The following is an 18472-nucleotide window of genomic DNA, read 5'->3' as shown; positions in this document are numbered from 1 at the left end:
TTTTGTACCCCAGTAAAGATTCTCTCTTTCATTAAAAATGTTTTTTGAAATTGTGTTGCATTTATGGTGGCTGTGACAATCCATGTGTATGCATCACCTAATAGTAGGGATCTGTCTTGTATGTTTTATGTTTATGACATAAGTGATCACATGTTTTTTATGTGTTTTTAAAAAAATAGTCTTAAAGTTCTTAATAGAACTGTCAATATTGTGAAAATGTTGAACATTTTTGAGATTTTGTCCATCTACAAAATTAATAAGTAAATAATCGTGTCTTAAAACAAAGGGGTTATGAGAGGAAACATCAGGACTAGAGTAGGTATTGTGTTGTCCAGGAGAAGAGAAGTAAAATCCTGGCAGAATAGCTACCAGATATTGGGAAAATACCATTGCCAATTCAAACAAGTTTGAACACCAGTGTTATGAGCCTAGGAAGGCACAACGAATTGTTGTATCGGAAACTCTTGGAGAGCAAAGAGGAATCAAGGGGATGGGAACCACCCTCTGGAACACTGATCCCAACCCTGGAAGAACTTTTGTGTTAGAGCCATTTATTTTTTATTTTCTGAACACTTTTCTAAAAAAACTCCCAAGGTTAAAGACATTTCCTGTTTCACATCAAAGTTTAGTTTTAGAGTGAGGGTCAGAATAGAACTTTGGACAGAGGACAGTGTTTGTTTTGACATTATGACACAGGCAGATTATTAGTTTTGGTTTAGGTAGGGGAATTCATCTTAGAGCCGGGTCAGAGAGTCCTTTTCCCTTTTTAATTTCAATGAGAGTCTTTAACAAAAATCATGGCTAACAAGTGTTTGTGTTTCAATTCTGACTCCTCACATATCTCTTTATATGATGAACATACAATACATAATTCTGATTGTACTGCAGACCATTCCTTTTTCAAAAACTTTACTGAGATTATAATAATACTGAACTTAATACAGAGTGATCTAGCAAGCTGTGGCGAATCATATCTAAATGATTCTCAAAACCAAGAGCATTTTCATTCAGTCAATATTCACATATTAGTGCAGTTTAATGACTATTTGACATTAACTCAATACAAACATAGAAACATTCCTTTTAATTTAGGCTCTTTTAATCAATGTTTTATTTTTGCAGTTTATATTGGAAGGGGTCTCATGACAATTGACAAATTGATTTGGTAAATTGAAGAACAACTAATCCATGGGATTTCCTTAGGTTAGAAGTATTTTCTTTTAAAAAAGGACAAGCTTAGGCTGTGATTATTTATTATTTATTGCGGCACTCATCAAGTTCGAGTCCCATAACCATAGTGGGACTTATTATTTAATTCATTGCACAGAGAATCAATATCACGAATGGTGTGTGTTTGAAAGGAAATAGAACATGCACAATATCTTGCAGACTCTGTGAGCATTGGAAGCGACATCTTTCCATAAAGGTTCCCCCCTTGTTGCTCCCTCAATTGCTTTTATGGCCAGATTTCCCATTTTTAATTTCATAAAAATAATTTCATCTCATTTACCCATAGATACGCAATGCACCTCTGCAGTTTATTTGGGTGCTGCAATACTTAAACTGATCCTGATCAATACTGATCCTTAAACAATACAATTTAGCTGAATCCAAGCCAGCTTTCATCATTTCTTGCTTTTGAATATTTTTCTTTCTGGTTTAGCTCTTTAAGTATTTAACCATTCAAATTAAAAATGTGTGACCAAATGCAGAAACTGACATCTTGTCTCCTTATGCTTAACTAAATTGCTATATAGTAGCTATGTTGGTGTTTCCGGTGTTGCTTGCTGTAACCCCCACCACCACCACCTTATGTCAGCAGGATTGTTATACAATATAACCATTAGTCCCAAGTATAGCAATTGGGCTTTCATCGTAGTGGCATGCCTAACTTGAGTTATACTCTCGTAGATCCTACTTTCCACAGTCCCATTGCACTTACGACCTTATACTTATTTTTATTTTTTTCATTTGTATAGCACACAAAAACCCTTCGGCATCTAGGTGGTGTGGTTGATCCAGTTACATGTGGCCCAGAGGCAGTGATCATGAGCAGACAAGTGCATATACAGTTATATAAAGAGTGTACAGGCTTGCATGGCGAACACGGTTTGGGCAAAACAACCAGGTTTTAAGGGCTCGGCCAAAGACCCAGTAGGATTCAACCTCCCTTAACGCATGTGGGAGAGAATGCCATTGTTTAGCAGCAATGACTGTGATGCTTGTCCCTCCCGCTTTGACGCATTTGAACTTGGGTTGAGCACGTCCATGGGTGTATGGAGTTCTGGACCAGTGAGTCTTAGGAATTTTATTGTGCCAGGTAGGCTGGGGTGGATTTAGAGATGCACCTGTGTGGGATTGTGAGTGTCTTAAATGATATTCTTTCATGGATGGGGAGCCAATGTCCTGCTTTTCGGGCAGCCGAGATGAGTTCCAATCTAGAAATGCTCAGGACAGCACGGAAGGCGTTATTTTGCATGGTCTGGAGTTTTTGTATGTTGTGAGCAGAGGTACGGGCGAACAGTACATTACAATAGTCCAACTTAGTGTCAACCACTGCTTGAGCGATTGTTAGGTAGCTGTCTGTGGAGAGGAAGGGTCTGACAGCATTTAGCAATTTGGTTGAGTAGGCGGCGGAGGAAGAGATTGCATTTACTTGACGGGTTAAGGAAAGTGTTGCATCAAGGAAGATCCCTAGGGTTTTGACCACTGGTGAGACTGAGATCAGGGTGCCATCGATGTTGAAGGCTGAAAAAAATCTAGGTCAAGTTTTTCTAGCACTGTTGAAGATCCATCAAGGAGAAGTTTGGTCTTCTCGTCATTGAGACAGAGGCCATGAGTCGCCATCCACGCTTGGATGGTAGTGTAGGTTGAGCTCAACGTGGCAGCTTCATTGGTGTAATTGCCAGAGAGGGGGAGGCAAATGTGCGTGTCTTTGGCATAGTTAGTGTAGGCTATGCCGTGAGAGTCTAGAAGGTCAAATAGTGGCTTTGTGAATATGTTTTACAGAGTCGGCGAGATGCAAGACCCTTCAGGTACTCCCCAACAGATGGGGGAGGGTGCAGCAAAGGCATTTTCGAAGAAGAATTATATTGCTCTACCTTCTAGGAAGGAAGTGATCCAGGATGCCACTTCCAGGGAGAAGGAAGCTGCAGAGCTAAGGTGGTGGCAAAGTATATTATTGTCTGCTAAGTCAAAGGCCACACAGATATGTAGGAGGCAAAGTAGTTTGGGTTTACCCTCATCCCTGATCTCGTCAACCTGATTTTTCAGGTCCTGGAGTGCGGACTTCATGCTGTGGGTGGAAGCCAGACTGATGGACTCCAAGGATGTGGTTTGCCTCTAGATGATGTTGAATGTGAACGTATGCTGCTCTGTCAAGTATTTCTAATAAGAAGGAGACTGTGGTGATGGACCTGTAATTGTTGGTTAGGGCAGGGTTGAGAGAACACAGGCTTCTTTGAGGCTGGACGGTACTGTTCCTGTCGAGAAGGAGGAGTTGATGAATGCTGTGATGAACGGAGCCAGTGCTTCAGCACAGTCTTTGATGAGGGGGGCCTGGAAAACATCCCCTTTGCATGTTGATGGCTGTAGGCTTTTTAAGATCTGTGAAGTTTCCTGTTCAGTGATTTTACTAAAGCTGAATAATGGGTTTCTTGGGATTACAGGTAGGCATGTAGGTGGCTTCGTACCCAGACATGAGTGCTTTAGGCTGGCTTGTTTGGATAGCATTTATTGTGAAGCATGTACATTTTTTGCAGAATGGCATTCTGAATTTCTGAATGCTAGCACACCAGGCTGAGTCTTTGGTCAGGGGGGGCCAGGGATTCCAGTTCCTTAAGGATGGAGAATAGTTCTCTGGTGTCCAATTTGGCTTTAGCTATTCTTGTGTTGAAGGTAGTGACTTTGGATTGAATAATAGCTTGTTTATATTGTTTGGATAGTTTTGTGAACTTGTGTTTTAAGGCATTGGAGGAGATCTTCTTCCAACTTGCTTCGCCAAGTCTTTTTTTCATTCTAAGATCCAAAAGGTCCTGGGTGTAATGTTGAAATGACCTACAGATTTGGCTTTTTGGGAACTAAGGGGGCAATGGTGTCAATTGCGCTGGTTAGTGTTTTGGTGAAAATATCAACTAGATTCTTGGGATCAGAAGCGTCCAAGAACTCTGGTTTCAGGACATTGAGGAATGCTAGGAGGCTGTCATTGGTTAACCTGTGGGAGCCTAGCACCAGAGAAGGCAGTAGCATCTTGGTAGGAGGTTTATTTTGTAGGCCAAGGGGGATAGTGAAGGCAATGATGTGGTGGTCTGACAATGGGAAGAGAATATTGTACTTGCCCGAGATATGGCAGTTGAGATGCGCTCACTGAATCCTAAGGCAGTTAGTGAATTTGCTAGCAAGGTGACTTGTAGGTCAGTGTGGTTGTTAAGGTTTAGATTTAGATTTCCCAGGACAATCACTTCAGAGGAGGGCTTTCTATGATCTCCTAATGTATGAAGTAGGTGTTCTTCAAATTTCAGGATGAGGCCAGGTGGGTGGTTGACAACATGGACTGTGATTGTGTTGGTAAGGGGGATGGTCAGTTCTTGGGAGGGGATGTCGCAGTTGTGGGTGAGCAAGGTGTTGAGTTGCCCAATGCGAAAGTGGTCTTTTGCTATGAGGGCGACTCCACCTCCTTTGAAGTTCAGTCTATCGCTCCTGAAAATAGTGTAGCCTAATGGGATGTCGAGGGATAGGACAGGAAGTCATGGATGTCAAGAGCATGGACAGGTAGTGAGCAGGCACTGACCAAGACTAGATTGAGAAGAGGACCCTGGGGTTTGTGTGTGCCTGCTTTGGCACTGTATTAACCCGAGTCGATAGGAGAAGTGCTATTGGGAGCCAGACTTGTAGGGGCATTGTCAAGGTTATGGTTGTCAGTCACATTTGAGATGTGGTTGAAGGCCGATACAATGGTAGTACCAGTTAGATTCGTTTTAGCAGTGTTAGACAAAATCACATCATAAATGGAAGCATTACAAGGTGCAGTGGCACTATTGGCAGGGAAAGATAACCGCTCCCATGCAAATAATGGTGAAGGTATTTTCATCTCGAAAGCATTTTTTGTGTAGTTTACACTACAAAGCCGTGCCTTTTATAAATTTGTATTTAGTGCTCCACTTGTTGCTAAAGAACAGGTTGATATGAAATGTAGATGATATTTCAAGGTAGTATCTGTATCAGATTTTACTCAGATATAACTGTATTATTTTACAAGTTCAAGATTAGTGGAGTTTATAGACCATGAAAAACGTTTTTTTCTATTTAGGGAAAGTCAGTGTCGTGGTCGTATCCATATTTATTTTCTGTCCATTATCATTACAATGTTCTATTTACTTTGTAAGCTCTAAGCACACCGCTATGTCAGCATATAATACAATCTGAATATGCTGAGTACAACAAACAGGAGGAATTGCCATTAATTCAATTAATTCAGAGCTTTAAGTAAATTCGATGTGCCTATACCTATAATGAGTAGTTTAGGTGCAAAATACACAATTGCTTATGTCTATTGTGTTGTTCACAAATCCATTGTACTTTAACCCAAATTTGTGAAAGAAGTTCAAATAACCATTTTAGTAATCCACTTGGTATCCGACATTTTACTTTTTGCCCCATATATGCACAGGGACATTTTTTTAATGTACATTGATCCGCTTCCCCGCATGAAGACATAGATGAATTGATAATTTGACATTTCTTTTTCTTTGGTCCATGTATTATAAAGGCTTCTAATTTCAGTACATGCTCAATACATCAAGGGATCCGCCCCATGTCATAGGTGAACTTTCAAGCCTTGACCATGTAGTTGGTGAATTTGAATGGGTCATTGAAATCCCTTGGAAAAATCCCTTTTTCTGGGTGCACATAACCACCGTAAACGTTTCTGTGAATCACCCCCTGGTGTGGTTTTCTAGAAATTCTGAGGATCTCAGCCACTTGACAACAAGCTAATTCAGCAGAATGTTAATTCCTGTGACCTGTTAAACATTGGCCACACAGAGCATCCTCAAGAACAGTCATTGCAGAGAAGGTGATGTGGTTCCTGATACTCCAAATCTGCATTTAAAAATGAGTACACATCACAGCAAATACATGTACCTCTAAGATATATTACTGTATATGCAATGGCATATCTTTTCTGGTGAAGAATATCCTCAGGAGTCCACCAAAAAAGGTTATAATCCTGATAAAAAGATCTTCAATGTGTTGCCAATTCATCACTGTTCTGATATCTGGCTTCTAGGCACTCAACTTCCATCATTAACATAACAAAAATGCAATAACATTGTCAGCCAAAATAGGCGATTGATGCCACAGAGCACCACTTGTGTAAATCTTGCATAAGAAAACAGGCTCCAGGAAGGGCGTGCTGCTTTATAACATTTGATTACCTAATTTGAAGCATGTGGTTTAGAGAAAGAGAGGAGGGAAAGCGAGACAGACAGACATTTAGAAGGGAGAGAAGGATGTACCGCCGATCATTCAGGCGATTAGCTCATGAATGACGAAAAATGATATGTGTGTTACACCTCGACCTTCGCCGCATCACACTCCCCAGGGTCTGCCCCATGCCTCTTCAGTCTCCCGCGTTAACAAGGACAGTTGGGGAGCTCTATGGAAGGCCAGATAGAGGAACAAGGAAGTGGTTGCTCTTCATAAGGGGCTACGGCGCCGTCATGCACCTTTTTTCTCATACTGGCAGCTGCCATGGAGAATAGCTGCAACAAACTACATTTTCCAGAAAACCTGCCATGGATTGTAGTTCCCGGCATTAATACGGGAGCCTCATTTTCGATTATGTCACGCCTCCTTGTTGTATTTAAACTACAGCGGTTTTCAGAACGCTGCTTCTGTTTATAGTTACAACTGGCATTTTTGGAAATGCTACTTCTGTACCTTAATTCCAGAAGTATCCTGTTTTTTCCGTGTACCAACCTTGCCTGCACACGCACTCCTACATCTTGATTCTACTTTGGTATTGTTTGTTGACCGTCTGTGTACCAGACCCCTTGCCTGCTCCTGGACTCCTGGATTGTGATTTTGCTACCGCTACTTCCTGTTTGAATACCATATCTCACTTGGCCACGAACTCTTGAAACCCTTCCTCAGAGTGCTTCCGTTCTTCTGGGAAATAACACTGGTAAGAACAATTCTTCATTTTGGAATCCTGTCTTCATCGAACTGTTACCTCATCTGTGGATAACATTGCTTCATTTCTAAAGTGCATTTTGGAACGCTTTGCTGTGGTGCACCATCCCAAAACCAGTGCGACCCTCGTTCCGTCCGGGGATAGCTACCCTACAAACCTTCCTTTTTTTTTGTTTTATACTTTTGTTGTTGCCCAGGATTCTTTACACTACTCTTACCTCCACCAGTGGTAAAGTATATTTCCTTGATTACCATCATTGGGCAGTTTTACATTTAGCTAGTATCTAAAGTCTCTTCTGCTTTATAGGTTGCTCTAGGTCCTTTTTTGTGGCTTAAGGGGAACTCACTCAGGTACTCTATTAAGGGTAATAGTCTTGGGGAAAGCCAGGGTTGAATCCGACAGAATATTCATCTATTGTCTTTTCTTTACAGCTGGGTCCGTGGCGGTGTGTTCTCCCCGCTCTTTTGATTGATCGGTCCCCTTGTCTGTATAGTTCAGCAGGTGGTCATATCAGTTTAAAGAGTTCATTCCCTCACAGAGAGGAGGCTCGGGTGGAGGCTCCAACCCGAGCTCCTTCAAGCAACTCTCCAGCACAAAAGGACCGGTCTGTTTTACACACTCCCCATACCGGTGAGTAACAATGTGAAATGTTAGGCTTACCATTCTCACTAATTGCTAATGCTACAACTTCATGTGCACACGTGATGTGTTAAGCTATTGGGAGAATCGTAAAATGCAGGAGCAACATGAGGATACGACATGGGGTGGGCTTGAACTATATTCTTAGATTGCCCCACATATTCCTGAAGCGCACATTGCTGCACCTTAATATGTGAATGCAGTGAACAGTATTTTTAGAAAACATTGGTGGTATGGATAATTAAAGAAAAACAGGGCATATAAAGCAGGGATAGGTCTTGGCTAAAGATTTTACCTTTTTATTCAAGGTGTCTTTCTTGGGAGAAAGAAGATTACAGCCGCAAGCATTCTGCGGCCGGTTTTGCTGTGGTAGTCCTCTGGTTTCCCTTCTTTGCCTAAAAAGCTGAAGAATGGAAACAAAAACAAACTGCTTTGAAAAACCTTTTAATCACAAATTCAGGATGTCACACACTTTTAAAAAACATTAGATACATTTGCAATGTCCACTCCTGCTGCTGATCAGATGCCAGCAAAAGCACAACGCACCTCCATCTCGGAGCCCAGAGTTTCCCCCACTGCATCTATACTGCACCATGCCAGATGACAACTTAGGAGCAGTTAGCTATTTATTGGTGTGGGCAGTCACATAATCGCTGGATCATTTGTTGTCTACACCTGTGGGTCTGCTCATTGCCCTCATCTTGTCATTGAGCGCAGGCGTAAGCAGCCCAACAGCTCAAGCTTGGACCACAGACTTCGCTCCATAGAGCTATGCTTGATCTCATTAGTAGGAGCAGGCCTCCTCTTGGATGGGAGTGGTGGGGGGCAGCCACTGCCATCCTCTTATTGTGGCACCTACGTGTTCCATCAATGGGAATACAACAAGGCTACGGGTCACATCTATTTGGCTTAAAAGGATTCATACCCTATATACATATCATGTTCCAATCATCCCCATCTGATGCAGTATGCACCACTCCTCATTAGTATATTCTTAGGTCCTCAAACCCTCTATAACCTCTGTCCTCCACAAACACCATGCTCCTTGTTGTTCACCCTGTTCCTGCCCACCTTATTAATTCTCCTACCTGTCCTCACTCATTAATTCTCTTGGGGCCTCCATTTTGCCTCTCTAATATAATGCCACTGCTTCCCTTTTGATGCCACCCTCTCTTACCATCCCCAACTTCCCTAGACCTAAACAAAACCCTGGCCACCTCTCTCACCTGTACCTTCACAATGTCAGCCTTGTATTCCGTATTTTTCTCCCACTGGAGCCCTCCTTCTCCCATAACCCTCTTACACACTCACACTGATCTCGCTTTAGGCCTATCACATGCCAATCGCTCTGTAACAAAAGCCTCCATTCTCACTGACAACTTTGACTCCAGTCACTCCGAACTCTCCTTGATGGTCTTCACTGAAACATGCAACCTCCCGAGGACACAACCACTCTTACCTCCATCCATATAGACGATCATACCTTCGCACACACACCTACATTATCTAAAAAAGGTATTGGCCTGATCTGTTGATCAAAAAAGACACATCTTCAGCTCTCTCATCCCCCTTTAACTTCACTCAATCCTTCTTTGACCAAATCTCTGTTCAACTTCTTACCCCCACCCATCATAACTGGCACTTTTGCCTTCTACTAAAGTGGCACCCTCAGCTCCCACCGAACACTCCCTGGTTAGCAATATCCCTTCCCACACTCATCACACTTCACTTGACCTCATTTTCCAATCCTCCTCTCTCAACTCCTTCACTCTCTTTGTTGATGCTTAAACCTCAGACAATGCATTCATCTAGATCACTGTCGCTCCCCCTTCCTCAGCCATCACCAAAATTAAATATAAGCCTGATACATGGTCAGCTACCTTGACCAAGGCAGGATTTCCTGCCCGGGTTCTTTCTTCATCACTTTCTCACTGTATCATGGTCATCTTACTTAAACACAACTTTGTCTACCACGTTTTAACATTCGCAAATTCAGCTTACTCATTTACACCTTTGTCCCTTCTCTCAACCATGCAGCTCGCCAGCCGTCCAACAATTGTGGACATCCATGTGTCTCCACTTGCAGTGCTGCAGTAAAACTCACTCACCTACTCTGCCTACTGTGTGCAAGGACTTTCTTGTTGCCCTCGCAACTGCTATTGCCCTATACAATCTTCATTCAAAGCTGATTTTATATCCTCATTCTGCTTACATCCTCGCAAGTTGTTCCTGGCACACTTCTATACCGCTTCATTTATTCACCAATAATAATACCCAGATTATGAACACTCTTTGGAGACAAAACCATATCATCCACATACAGTGTATGATTGGATCTTATATGTGATTATTGGCATTAGTTATACACCAACAAAATGGAGGTGATTCTCTTTGGGAAGATAGAATTTTCAGCCAACTCCTTGGTCTGCAACACCCTCTTTATGAATTTGCAAACATTTGATTTGACTTTTCAGTTTTGGTGGGAGGTCCCCAGATCCTCTATTTTCCTCCCCTTGTTGCCCTTGTTTAGGCTTTTTCCTTCCACAATGTTCGTATCAGTCATAGTTGCACTGCCTTCAATTAGGTTCGCTCTTTCAAAAAAGTTCGAATAGCTTTTACTAAGGCTTGCTCTTTCAACAATATTCATATCGGTAAGAATTACTCTGCCTTCACTCAGCCTTGCTCTTTCAACAATTTTCGTATTGATAAGTCGTATCCGGGTGAGGGTCAATGAGCTTGTTACAAGCAATCTCATTAGCCCTCGCCGGGGCATTACCGGCCTACATGGAGTCCCTTCTCCCTGTTCCATGGCAGCCATTTTGTTTGTTTATTTTTTTACATTGATATCAATGGCCACAAAGGAAAGGGAGAAGGGACTATGTAAAGTCTTTCCTCCCGAACCCCGGAAGCCATTTTTTTGTGCTTTTATTTTCGACTCGAATAAATTGCAATTCAGTGCACTTCATGTTTCTCCAGCATCTGTGCTCCTGGTCCACATACTGGTAATGCACCCAGGGAGTTGTTCACTTCCCATCTTGCTTTCTTCTGTCTTCAGCAGCTCTGGCTGCCCGCAGTCAGTAATCAGTGAACTTCTCCCGACATGGTAATTGCTTGACACACCGTCTCCAGTGGCCTGTGCACTTCAGCATCCTCCAGAGTGTCCTCAAAAGACAGGTGTCTCTCCAGTCTTGAAATCATGAAAATTAATTTTCCTGGCCATTCTGATACTACAGAGTATTACTCTACAGCACACTAGAAGGGCACACCCTTTGAAAGGCAGGGAGTGTGGGCTGGTCAAAGATCCTTCATCTGATGTAACCCATGTGAGGAATCTGAGGGCGTCCTCACTTCTTTCCCCATTATATCCTCCTCCCAGGGGGCCCGGGAAAGGCCATCAATATTGGATCCTGACCCTGGGGTTGGACATGATATGATATGATCGCTTATTTATAACGCGCTTAATACCCAAAGGTATTCTCTCATCCTGCTTCTCACTCTCTCCAATTTGGTTCACCTGTGTTACTTTTAATTGTCCCAGTCTTTCCCTGCAATTTCCAAAGACTAGAGCGTGGCGTTGGTTTGCTGTGTCTAGTATCCTTATTGTTCTATCCTTCTACCTCATCTCAGTCCTCCAAAAGGGGGGGAAAGGTAAAAACCTGGGAAATCAGTATCTATGTTACAATAGGGCATGTATGAATGTTGCAAAGGCCCTTTGTGACCACTAAAATGTACGACTGAAGGGTTATCTTGATGCAGTTTCTTTCTCTCGCCCTGGAGCTTGTCCTCTCCCACATGGTCCTCCCACAGATAGCCACCCACATTGTCAGAGCCAGGTAGCATCTGCCTTTCCCTAGCCACATGAGAGAGTATTGCTTCCAGGGAATTTGTGACCAAGTTGTCAGATTCGTAACACAATACGTTGATGTTCAACTTACAGACTTCTCTCCTGCCCATTCTGATATTGTTCCGGCAAGTGCCATGAAGCCTGCTGGTGCATGTGCACCAAATAAATATATATAGTATAACATGATGTAGTCTGAAAATTCCAATTTCTTTTACTTATGAGAATATTTAAGCATATTGCTTTTTACTCAGTTACCTTTTCCAATTCACCATCATTCATACGCTATTTGCATAAAGTAACATAAGATAACTAGGAGAAACTTTTAGTTAGACTTGCAACCACTCTTCTGCAAATCATAAATTAACTCAAGACCCACTTCTGCAAGGAGCACCTTCATCAGACACTGAAATACCCCTGATCAAACACTCAGCCAAGCACTTCTCACCTCGCCCCTAAGTACTGCTCCTGTCGCTTAAACGTAATGCAACACAGCACTTTTGTAACTTTGCTTCCTAAAGTGTAATCATATTAACCTAAGATGTACAATGCTCGGCTGCATCTCGCCGCTAACTCCATGGCTCAATAAATTCGGAAATTAAATGTCAAGTAAATACATATATAAAGAAAGAAATAGATCAAGTCAATAGTAGGTGGTTCCTAGGCTTTAACTGTAGGTGGGTGTCAAATAAAACTACACTGCCTGTCCCAGCAGCAAATGTGAGCTAATTATTAATGGAGGGGTTCATAACATTTGAAAGTCCTAGGTCTTAACCTCTTAACCTGAAAAAAAATAAACTTGTCCAGCTTTGAGGGATACAAACGAGCACCCAGCATTTCTCAATTTGGGCAACATTTGAGTGTGAGTGGAATAAAACTCATATCATTAAATATCATCTGTTTTCTCAGAACTCATTAATGTACTGTACCTTGAAGAGCCAGAAGAATATAAAATGTCTTTGTGGTGGTCTGGGTGCTTCTGGGGACGTCCCCATTTCCCCAACCTGCAGGATGACACAAAGATAATTCATGTTCATATTTCACGTAACACATTTTATTATTTGCATTAATTGTCTATTGATTTTCAGTTTGAAAATAAAGAAGCACCGAAGCAACATACATAGAGAATCACACATTCATGTCTTCATTTTTTCAGCGCACAGCCATGTATTGTCATGGTGCTGTTCTGTATGCAAGTCTACATTAGCATGTACGACATTTGATATTCTAAATGCACAACATTTAGTTTATAGATAGCCAGAGACAATTTTGGGTGTTTTGTCTATGAATGTTTGGCAACAGTCCTGGTTATGAGTCTATTGCTGGAAGTTAAATCATGAAAATGAATTTTCCTGGCTAATCTGATACTACAGAGTATTACTCTACAGCACACTAGAAGGGCAGACCCTTTGAAAGGCAGGGAGTGTGGGCTGGTCAAAGATCCTTCATCTGATGTTACCCATGTGAGGAATCTGAGGGCGTCCTCACTTCTTTCCCCAATATATCCTCCTCCCAGGGGGCCCGGGAAATATTGGATCCTGACCCTGGGGTTGGACATGATATGATATGATAGCTTATTTATGACGCGCTTAATACCCAGAGGTTTCTAAGCGCAGATCTAGGGATCGAACCTGTGTTGCTCTGTGTCGTTTTGCTTCCAAGGCGAATACGTTCCCCTAGGCTATCCACCTGAGATCCAAGGGAGGATTACCTTGATGGCGGAGACTCGGGGAGTGAAGACGAGGCACCATGGTATCCCCCATTTCCCTTTCACCATGAATCCAATGCCCCCAAGTCTTTATGGGCTATTGTCAATCCCTTCCCTACTTTTCCTGTGAATGAATTCCCAATAAACACCAGGGACGAGGCAGAGACCAACTAGAGACATACATCCTCTCTTTATTGACACACACACACATACAAACACCAGTTATGTACTGGGACGAGGAGGAGGCAAGCAAGAACAATGCAGAACTTCCAAGTTGGCAATTAGCAGTCTAGTTGTTTTGGACCAATCATCCTGGCGGGAAGTTTAAAAGCATCAAGAATGGTGAAAATTGAGTCAGCACAGCTGGAGGAGCGCAGACCTCTCTTGGAAGGTGACGTGTCAGATGGAGTGCTCGAGAGCCACAGCACAATGCAGAGAGTATGCAGTGGGAAGTAAAACTGATAGAAGGTGTAGGCCTCTGACAGACTACGGAATGGGACCCGCCGTGGCCAGGTAAAGCTTCATTGTGAGACCCGGGCTGCAAGGGACGCATCAGTGGCAGGAGCAAAGCCACACAGAACCGCTTTGGAGACAGAGCAAGGTGCTGCACAAGAGAGAGACAGCTTGTGGCGGCCAGAAGCCTCACTGGAGTGCCATAAGTCAACATAGGAAAGGGAACACCGGGGTGGCAGGCGAGCCTGTTACACTGGTGCGAACTTTAATGAATGCCGGTCCAAAGGAAAATATTTTGAATACTGATTTGGATGAAAGCAAGAAAGCAATCACTTTTGAATATCAGCAGGGACATCATTTAGGGATCGCCAGAGGTCGCAAAAGCGACCTCTGCCGATTGGCTGGCGACCTCTGCCAATGGCTGCCAACCACAGTGCCACGTGTGGATTCCTCCATTTTGGGCTCGCTTCCCACAGCAGCACGTATCATGTGCTTCACTGCTGGTTCTGCAGTACTGGTTAACAAAAGGAAAGCACGTCCACCTTGAGAACTTAACAGATGCTTTGGATGTATAATTTACATCTGAGTAACATGAAATTGATTCACAGAAGGAAACAAACTGCACATCATTCATCCTTGTAGAATCGGCCCACAGAGATTCTGGGAAACGTGGGTAATATACACACTAACGTGGGCGTACATGCTTTTAGGAGAACGCTTTTCATTGGCGAGTTGGGCCCTACATGTCTTTGCGGCGAGCATGGAAAGACATGCTAATACATTCCCCAAATGATGAAATAATCCTATGCTTCCCTTGGCAGCATAATACCTATTTTTTAAAGTGAGTGCGTCACGTAGAATGAAAAGCCTGCCTCGGATTGAAATGCCAGGACGCATATTAAGGCAACGTGACCTTTGATTGAGTTATGAGGTAATTGCTACACCCTATCCTGGCATGCCAAACGCCATTTGATGTCGTAACACTAAAATAGAACACACATGTGTAGAGGTATTTCATAAATTTGTGATGCCTTGTTATTCATACAATGTTCGTATCTGTGTTTAGCCCGTTGGTAAATGCAATCAAGTTTGCTGGATATGGGGACTGAGGCACAGGATAATGAAATAATTTGCTCAGTATCACACATTGAGGTTTGTTTTGATGCAGGCAGTGGGAGTGTTTCAAAATGTACTGTCCTCCAGTAAATTATAAATAGTGCACTTGCATTTGGTATATATACAGAGCTAGGGGCGGTGTGTAAATTTCTCACCCACCACTTCCAGCAACTGGGCTTTATCAGGACTTGGGCGTTATCTCAGCGGTAAATCTTCCCGGATACCACCAAACGCAATTAGCATTACCACAACTTGGTCGGGCGCTATTAGCGCCAGATCACATGCTGCCGTGGCGGGGTAAGTACCCATTTTTTTCAGAGTCCATGGGCCTCAAAAAGTCAAAATTGCACCAAAAATAGGCGGAAATTCGGCACATTCATCTGAGGTGATTTCTCTGACTTTCCCTCAAACTCGCAATTGGGTGGAACGCCAATGCATTTTCACAGCTCCACCCAACTCCTGATGAGGCCCACTGTGTGCATTGAATGCATGTGCATCTCTGCCCGCATTGAATTTTCATGCAGCAAGAGATACTGGAATCCGTATGCTATGGCCTGCAAAAAACAGGCCTTTTAAAAACACAGTGGGGTTCCACAAGTGTAACACTTTGAGCAATGAGCCTAAATAAGAAAGAATAGAAATATAACAAAGCATTTGTCTCTCTGGAATTCTATACAATAATTGCTAGACTCATGAAAGGTTTATTTCAGGCACACTTCAGGGGGTGTGCCACTGGTGTTTAAGAACAGAATCTGTTCTTAAGCACCTCAACTCAGCCTTTTATCTTACTGAGGTCGATAAATGAGTACCAGCACAGTTTGGGTGATATTGTTTTGTCTATATAAAGCGCTTAAGCGAAAGTGGTACATAACACATCATTATCATTTGCCTGTGGTTGTCTGCTTGCATTCACAGTAATTTGGTAATATTGGCATATGCACACCAATATTAACGATACATATGATCCATTCTTTTATGGAATGTATATCAAATTATAGTGATATCGTAACCATATTTTTTGTGGTGTACTTAGGAACAATGCTATGTGATGCCACTTCCTGTTTTGTCAAGGGGTGAGCGGGCATGTTCCATCGCTTTCCGTGATGTCACTTCGAGGTGGGGTCAAATGGCATCACTTCCTGTGATGTCATCAGAGGTCAAGGGTCGTGTTATTTCACTTCCGCTACCCCAGGCATTTCGGTGAAATGACGTCCCTGAATATCGGATCGAATGAAAAGCAAGTACTGTTGAATGCTGAGCTGAATTAAAGCAGTTTTGTGGAATGTTGCGCTGTTAAGGAACTGTGCAGCTTGAGACAAGCATGGCAAGAGCCATAAGAATAGGTGAAAGTGCAAAAAGTGAATAGTGGCAAAGCAAGCAATGAGGATGTGAAATGGAAATAATCGGACACCATTTTAGAGCTGAAACAGTGGCAACGTGCATACAAGGAAGAAGAGGCAAGAAAGGTGTCTGGGTTGTGTGAAATGTGGACTATGTGTTCCGACAACTGCGCCTAGACCGAGAACACCTACCTATGAGAGAGACACCTAAAATACCTGCAAAGAAGCTTGTGATTGAATATAAAGGAAAGTTGGCAAGAACTGAAATTTAGGAACTGTACTTTGTGAACTTGGCAAAATATAACCACACTAGAAGAGTGGGAAAGTATTACAAAGAACTGTCTTGTGAAAGACTTGAACGCTTTGGGAAGGTAACCCCTTTGCATTTTGAACTATTTGAACTTTGGGGAAGGGAAACCCTTTACAAACCAAGCTCTGAACATTTATTTGAACACTTCTCATTTTGACACTGGCATCCCTACACATTGTACACAAATAGATAAGCATAGGTTTTGGACACAGACAGACTTTTACTTTGGACTTTCTGATTCAGATAGACTTTTACTTTGGACTTCCAGACTCAGATAATCCTTAGTTTATTCTAGGTAGGGAAATCCCACTTTAGCAGAGGGTAAGAAAGGCCTTTTTCCAACCATTTTCCTGTTAATAAAAGTTTTTAACCCAAACATAGAATTCTGTTTTCTGTGTCTCTTGATGATGCCTTCACTCCTTGGAATCACTGAAGATTGAAGACTAACTAAAGGCTGAACTGACTTGACTGTTCAGGGAGACACATATCATACAGAGAAAAACAAAATTGCACTCTTGGACTTGATTTTCATCAATAAGGATGGGACTGTAAGGATATTTGGCGTGTTACAGTACAGAGTACAGCAATACTGCACAAGTAGCACAATTTTTTGCAGCACCACCACAAGGGTGCGGTGCATTGCTATATGGGTTGCCAGATTAACAAGGAAAGACAGGCTATTCAGTCAAAAACGATTTTAACATATAAGATGCAAATCTATTTTTACAGTTAAAAGCACACGTGCTCATTTAAAAATGCACACTATTTTTCACCTGAAATGCCTATATTGCTAGAGACACATTTGAAAATTAACAGCTAACCTATTAACCATTAACCTGACTAATAAAACCTTATTTTAATATAACCCACTAATAAAATGTGTTCTCCACTGCAGAATTAGGCATACTCTGAAAACCATTTAAATGTGTGTGCAGATTTTTTTCTCTTCTCTTCTCTGCCTGATTCTCCGTGTTTTTGTGCACAGTAACTGCAGGAAGGAGGAAGTCAGATTTGCAACAATTGCAAATGTATAAGCGAAGCTATTGTTGAAGAGTAGGAGGATGAGAGATGATGGATTTCATTGGGACACGTCATACAGAGGGCTGAGAGGAAAGTTTTAGTGGGCAGTATCAGGGAAAAAGACAGGCAGACATCTTTCTGCACTACTGGGGAGAAGACCTGGCTGTGGGGTCCTGACTGAATGCAAATTCCGGTGTCCTGCTGCAGTCGAGACTGGGGAGAGCTGAAAGAAAAACCTTTCCACTGGCTGAGGCATTCCTATCTGAAAAAGCTGAGAATTCCAGGCAATGACCCCGGCTTGAGAAGGCAAGCGTTCCTTTTTGCTGGAGTTAATCCAAGAGAGCCACATTCACAAAGAGAACAACTGAAGAACACTCAGATAAGGTAATTACCTAAGCGTGGGAGCCGGGTGTGTGCACGAAAATATGCAGTCAGTGTAGGATTCCTGTGCGTGTCTTAATCAAATACCAATGTTGCAATTTGAGTTCTGTTCTCCGCCACGCTCTTTGCAGTGTGACATAGAAAATGCTTTTACTGTACCATTTTATTTATTTCTGTAAAGAATGAGATCATGTCTAAATGCAACTTTTATAATACAGAAAATATTTGAAAACAGACGGGTGGTTTATTTTCTATTTACCATTACAATGCCAATGATGTGGGGAGATTTTTAAACAGTGCAATGGTCATTTTAAGACAGATGTGTGTATGTCAGAATCAGTATGAATAATTGTGAGTAACTGTAGCATAACTTGTTGGAGGTACATGAGCCAACGGGAAGAGAGACTCTCTGAACATAGCTCCCTACCGTATATAAGGTAGTGGAAATTACCACAAGACTACCACATATAGC

The 18472-nt window shown here is 42.3% G+C and overlaps 1 protein-coding gene across 1 annotated transcript in view; it reads right to left on the bottom strand.

Annotated features, from left to right (window-relative positions):
• LOC138468478 (uncharacterized) overlaps window positions 1-12670 on the bottom strand; it is a 219483-nt gene extending 206813 nt beyond the window's left edge. The window contains exons 1-2 of the mRNA XM_069609005.1: window positions 12602-12670; window positions 8127-8234 (exon numbers count right to left, since the gene is read on the bottom strand). Coding sequence (XP_069465106.1) covers window positions 8127-8234; window positions 12602-12667 — 174 coding nt within the window. The 5' untranslated portion in view covers window positions 12668-12670. The remainder of the gene's footprint in view (window positions 1-8126; window positions 8235-12601) is intronic.
• Window positions 12671-18472: the final 5802 nt, after the last annotated feature.

This window comes from Ambystoma mexicanum, chromosome 4q, assembly GCF_040938575.1.
Source record: "Ambystoma mexicanum isolate Mex_15411 chromosome 4q, UKY_AmexF1_1, whole genome shotgun sequence".
NCBI lineage: Eukaryota > Metazoa > Chordata > Amphibia > Caudata > Ambystomatidae > Ambystoma > Ambystoma mexicanum.
This window is presented reverse-complemented; position numbering and strand designations above follow the sequence as displayed.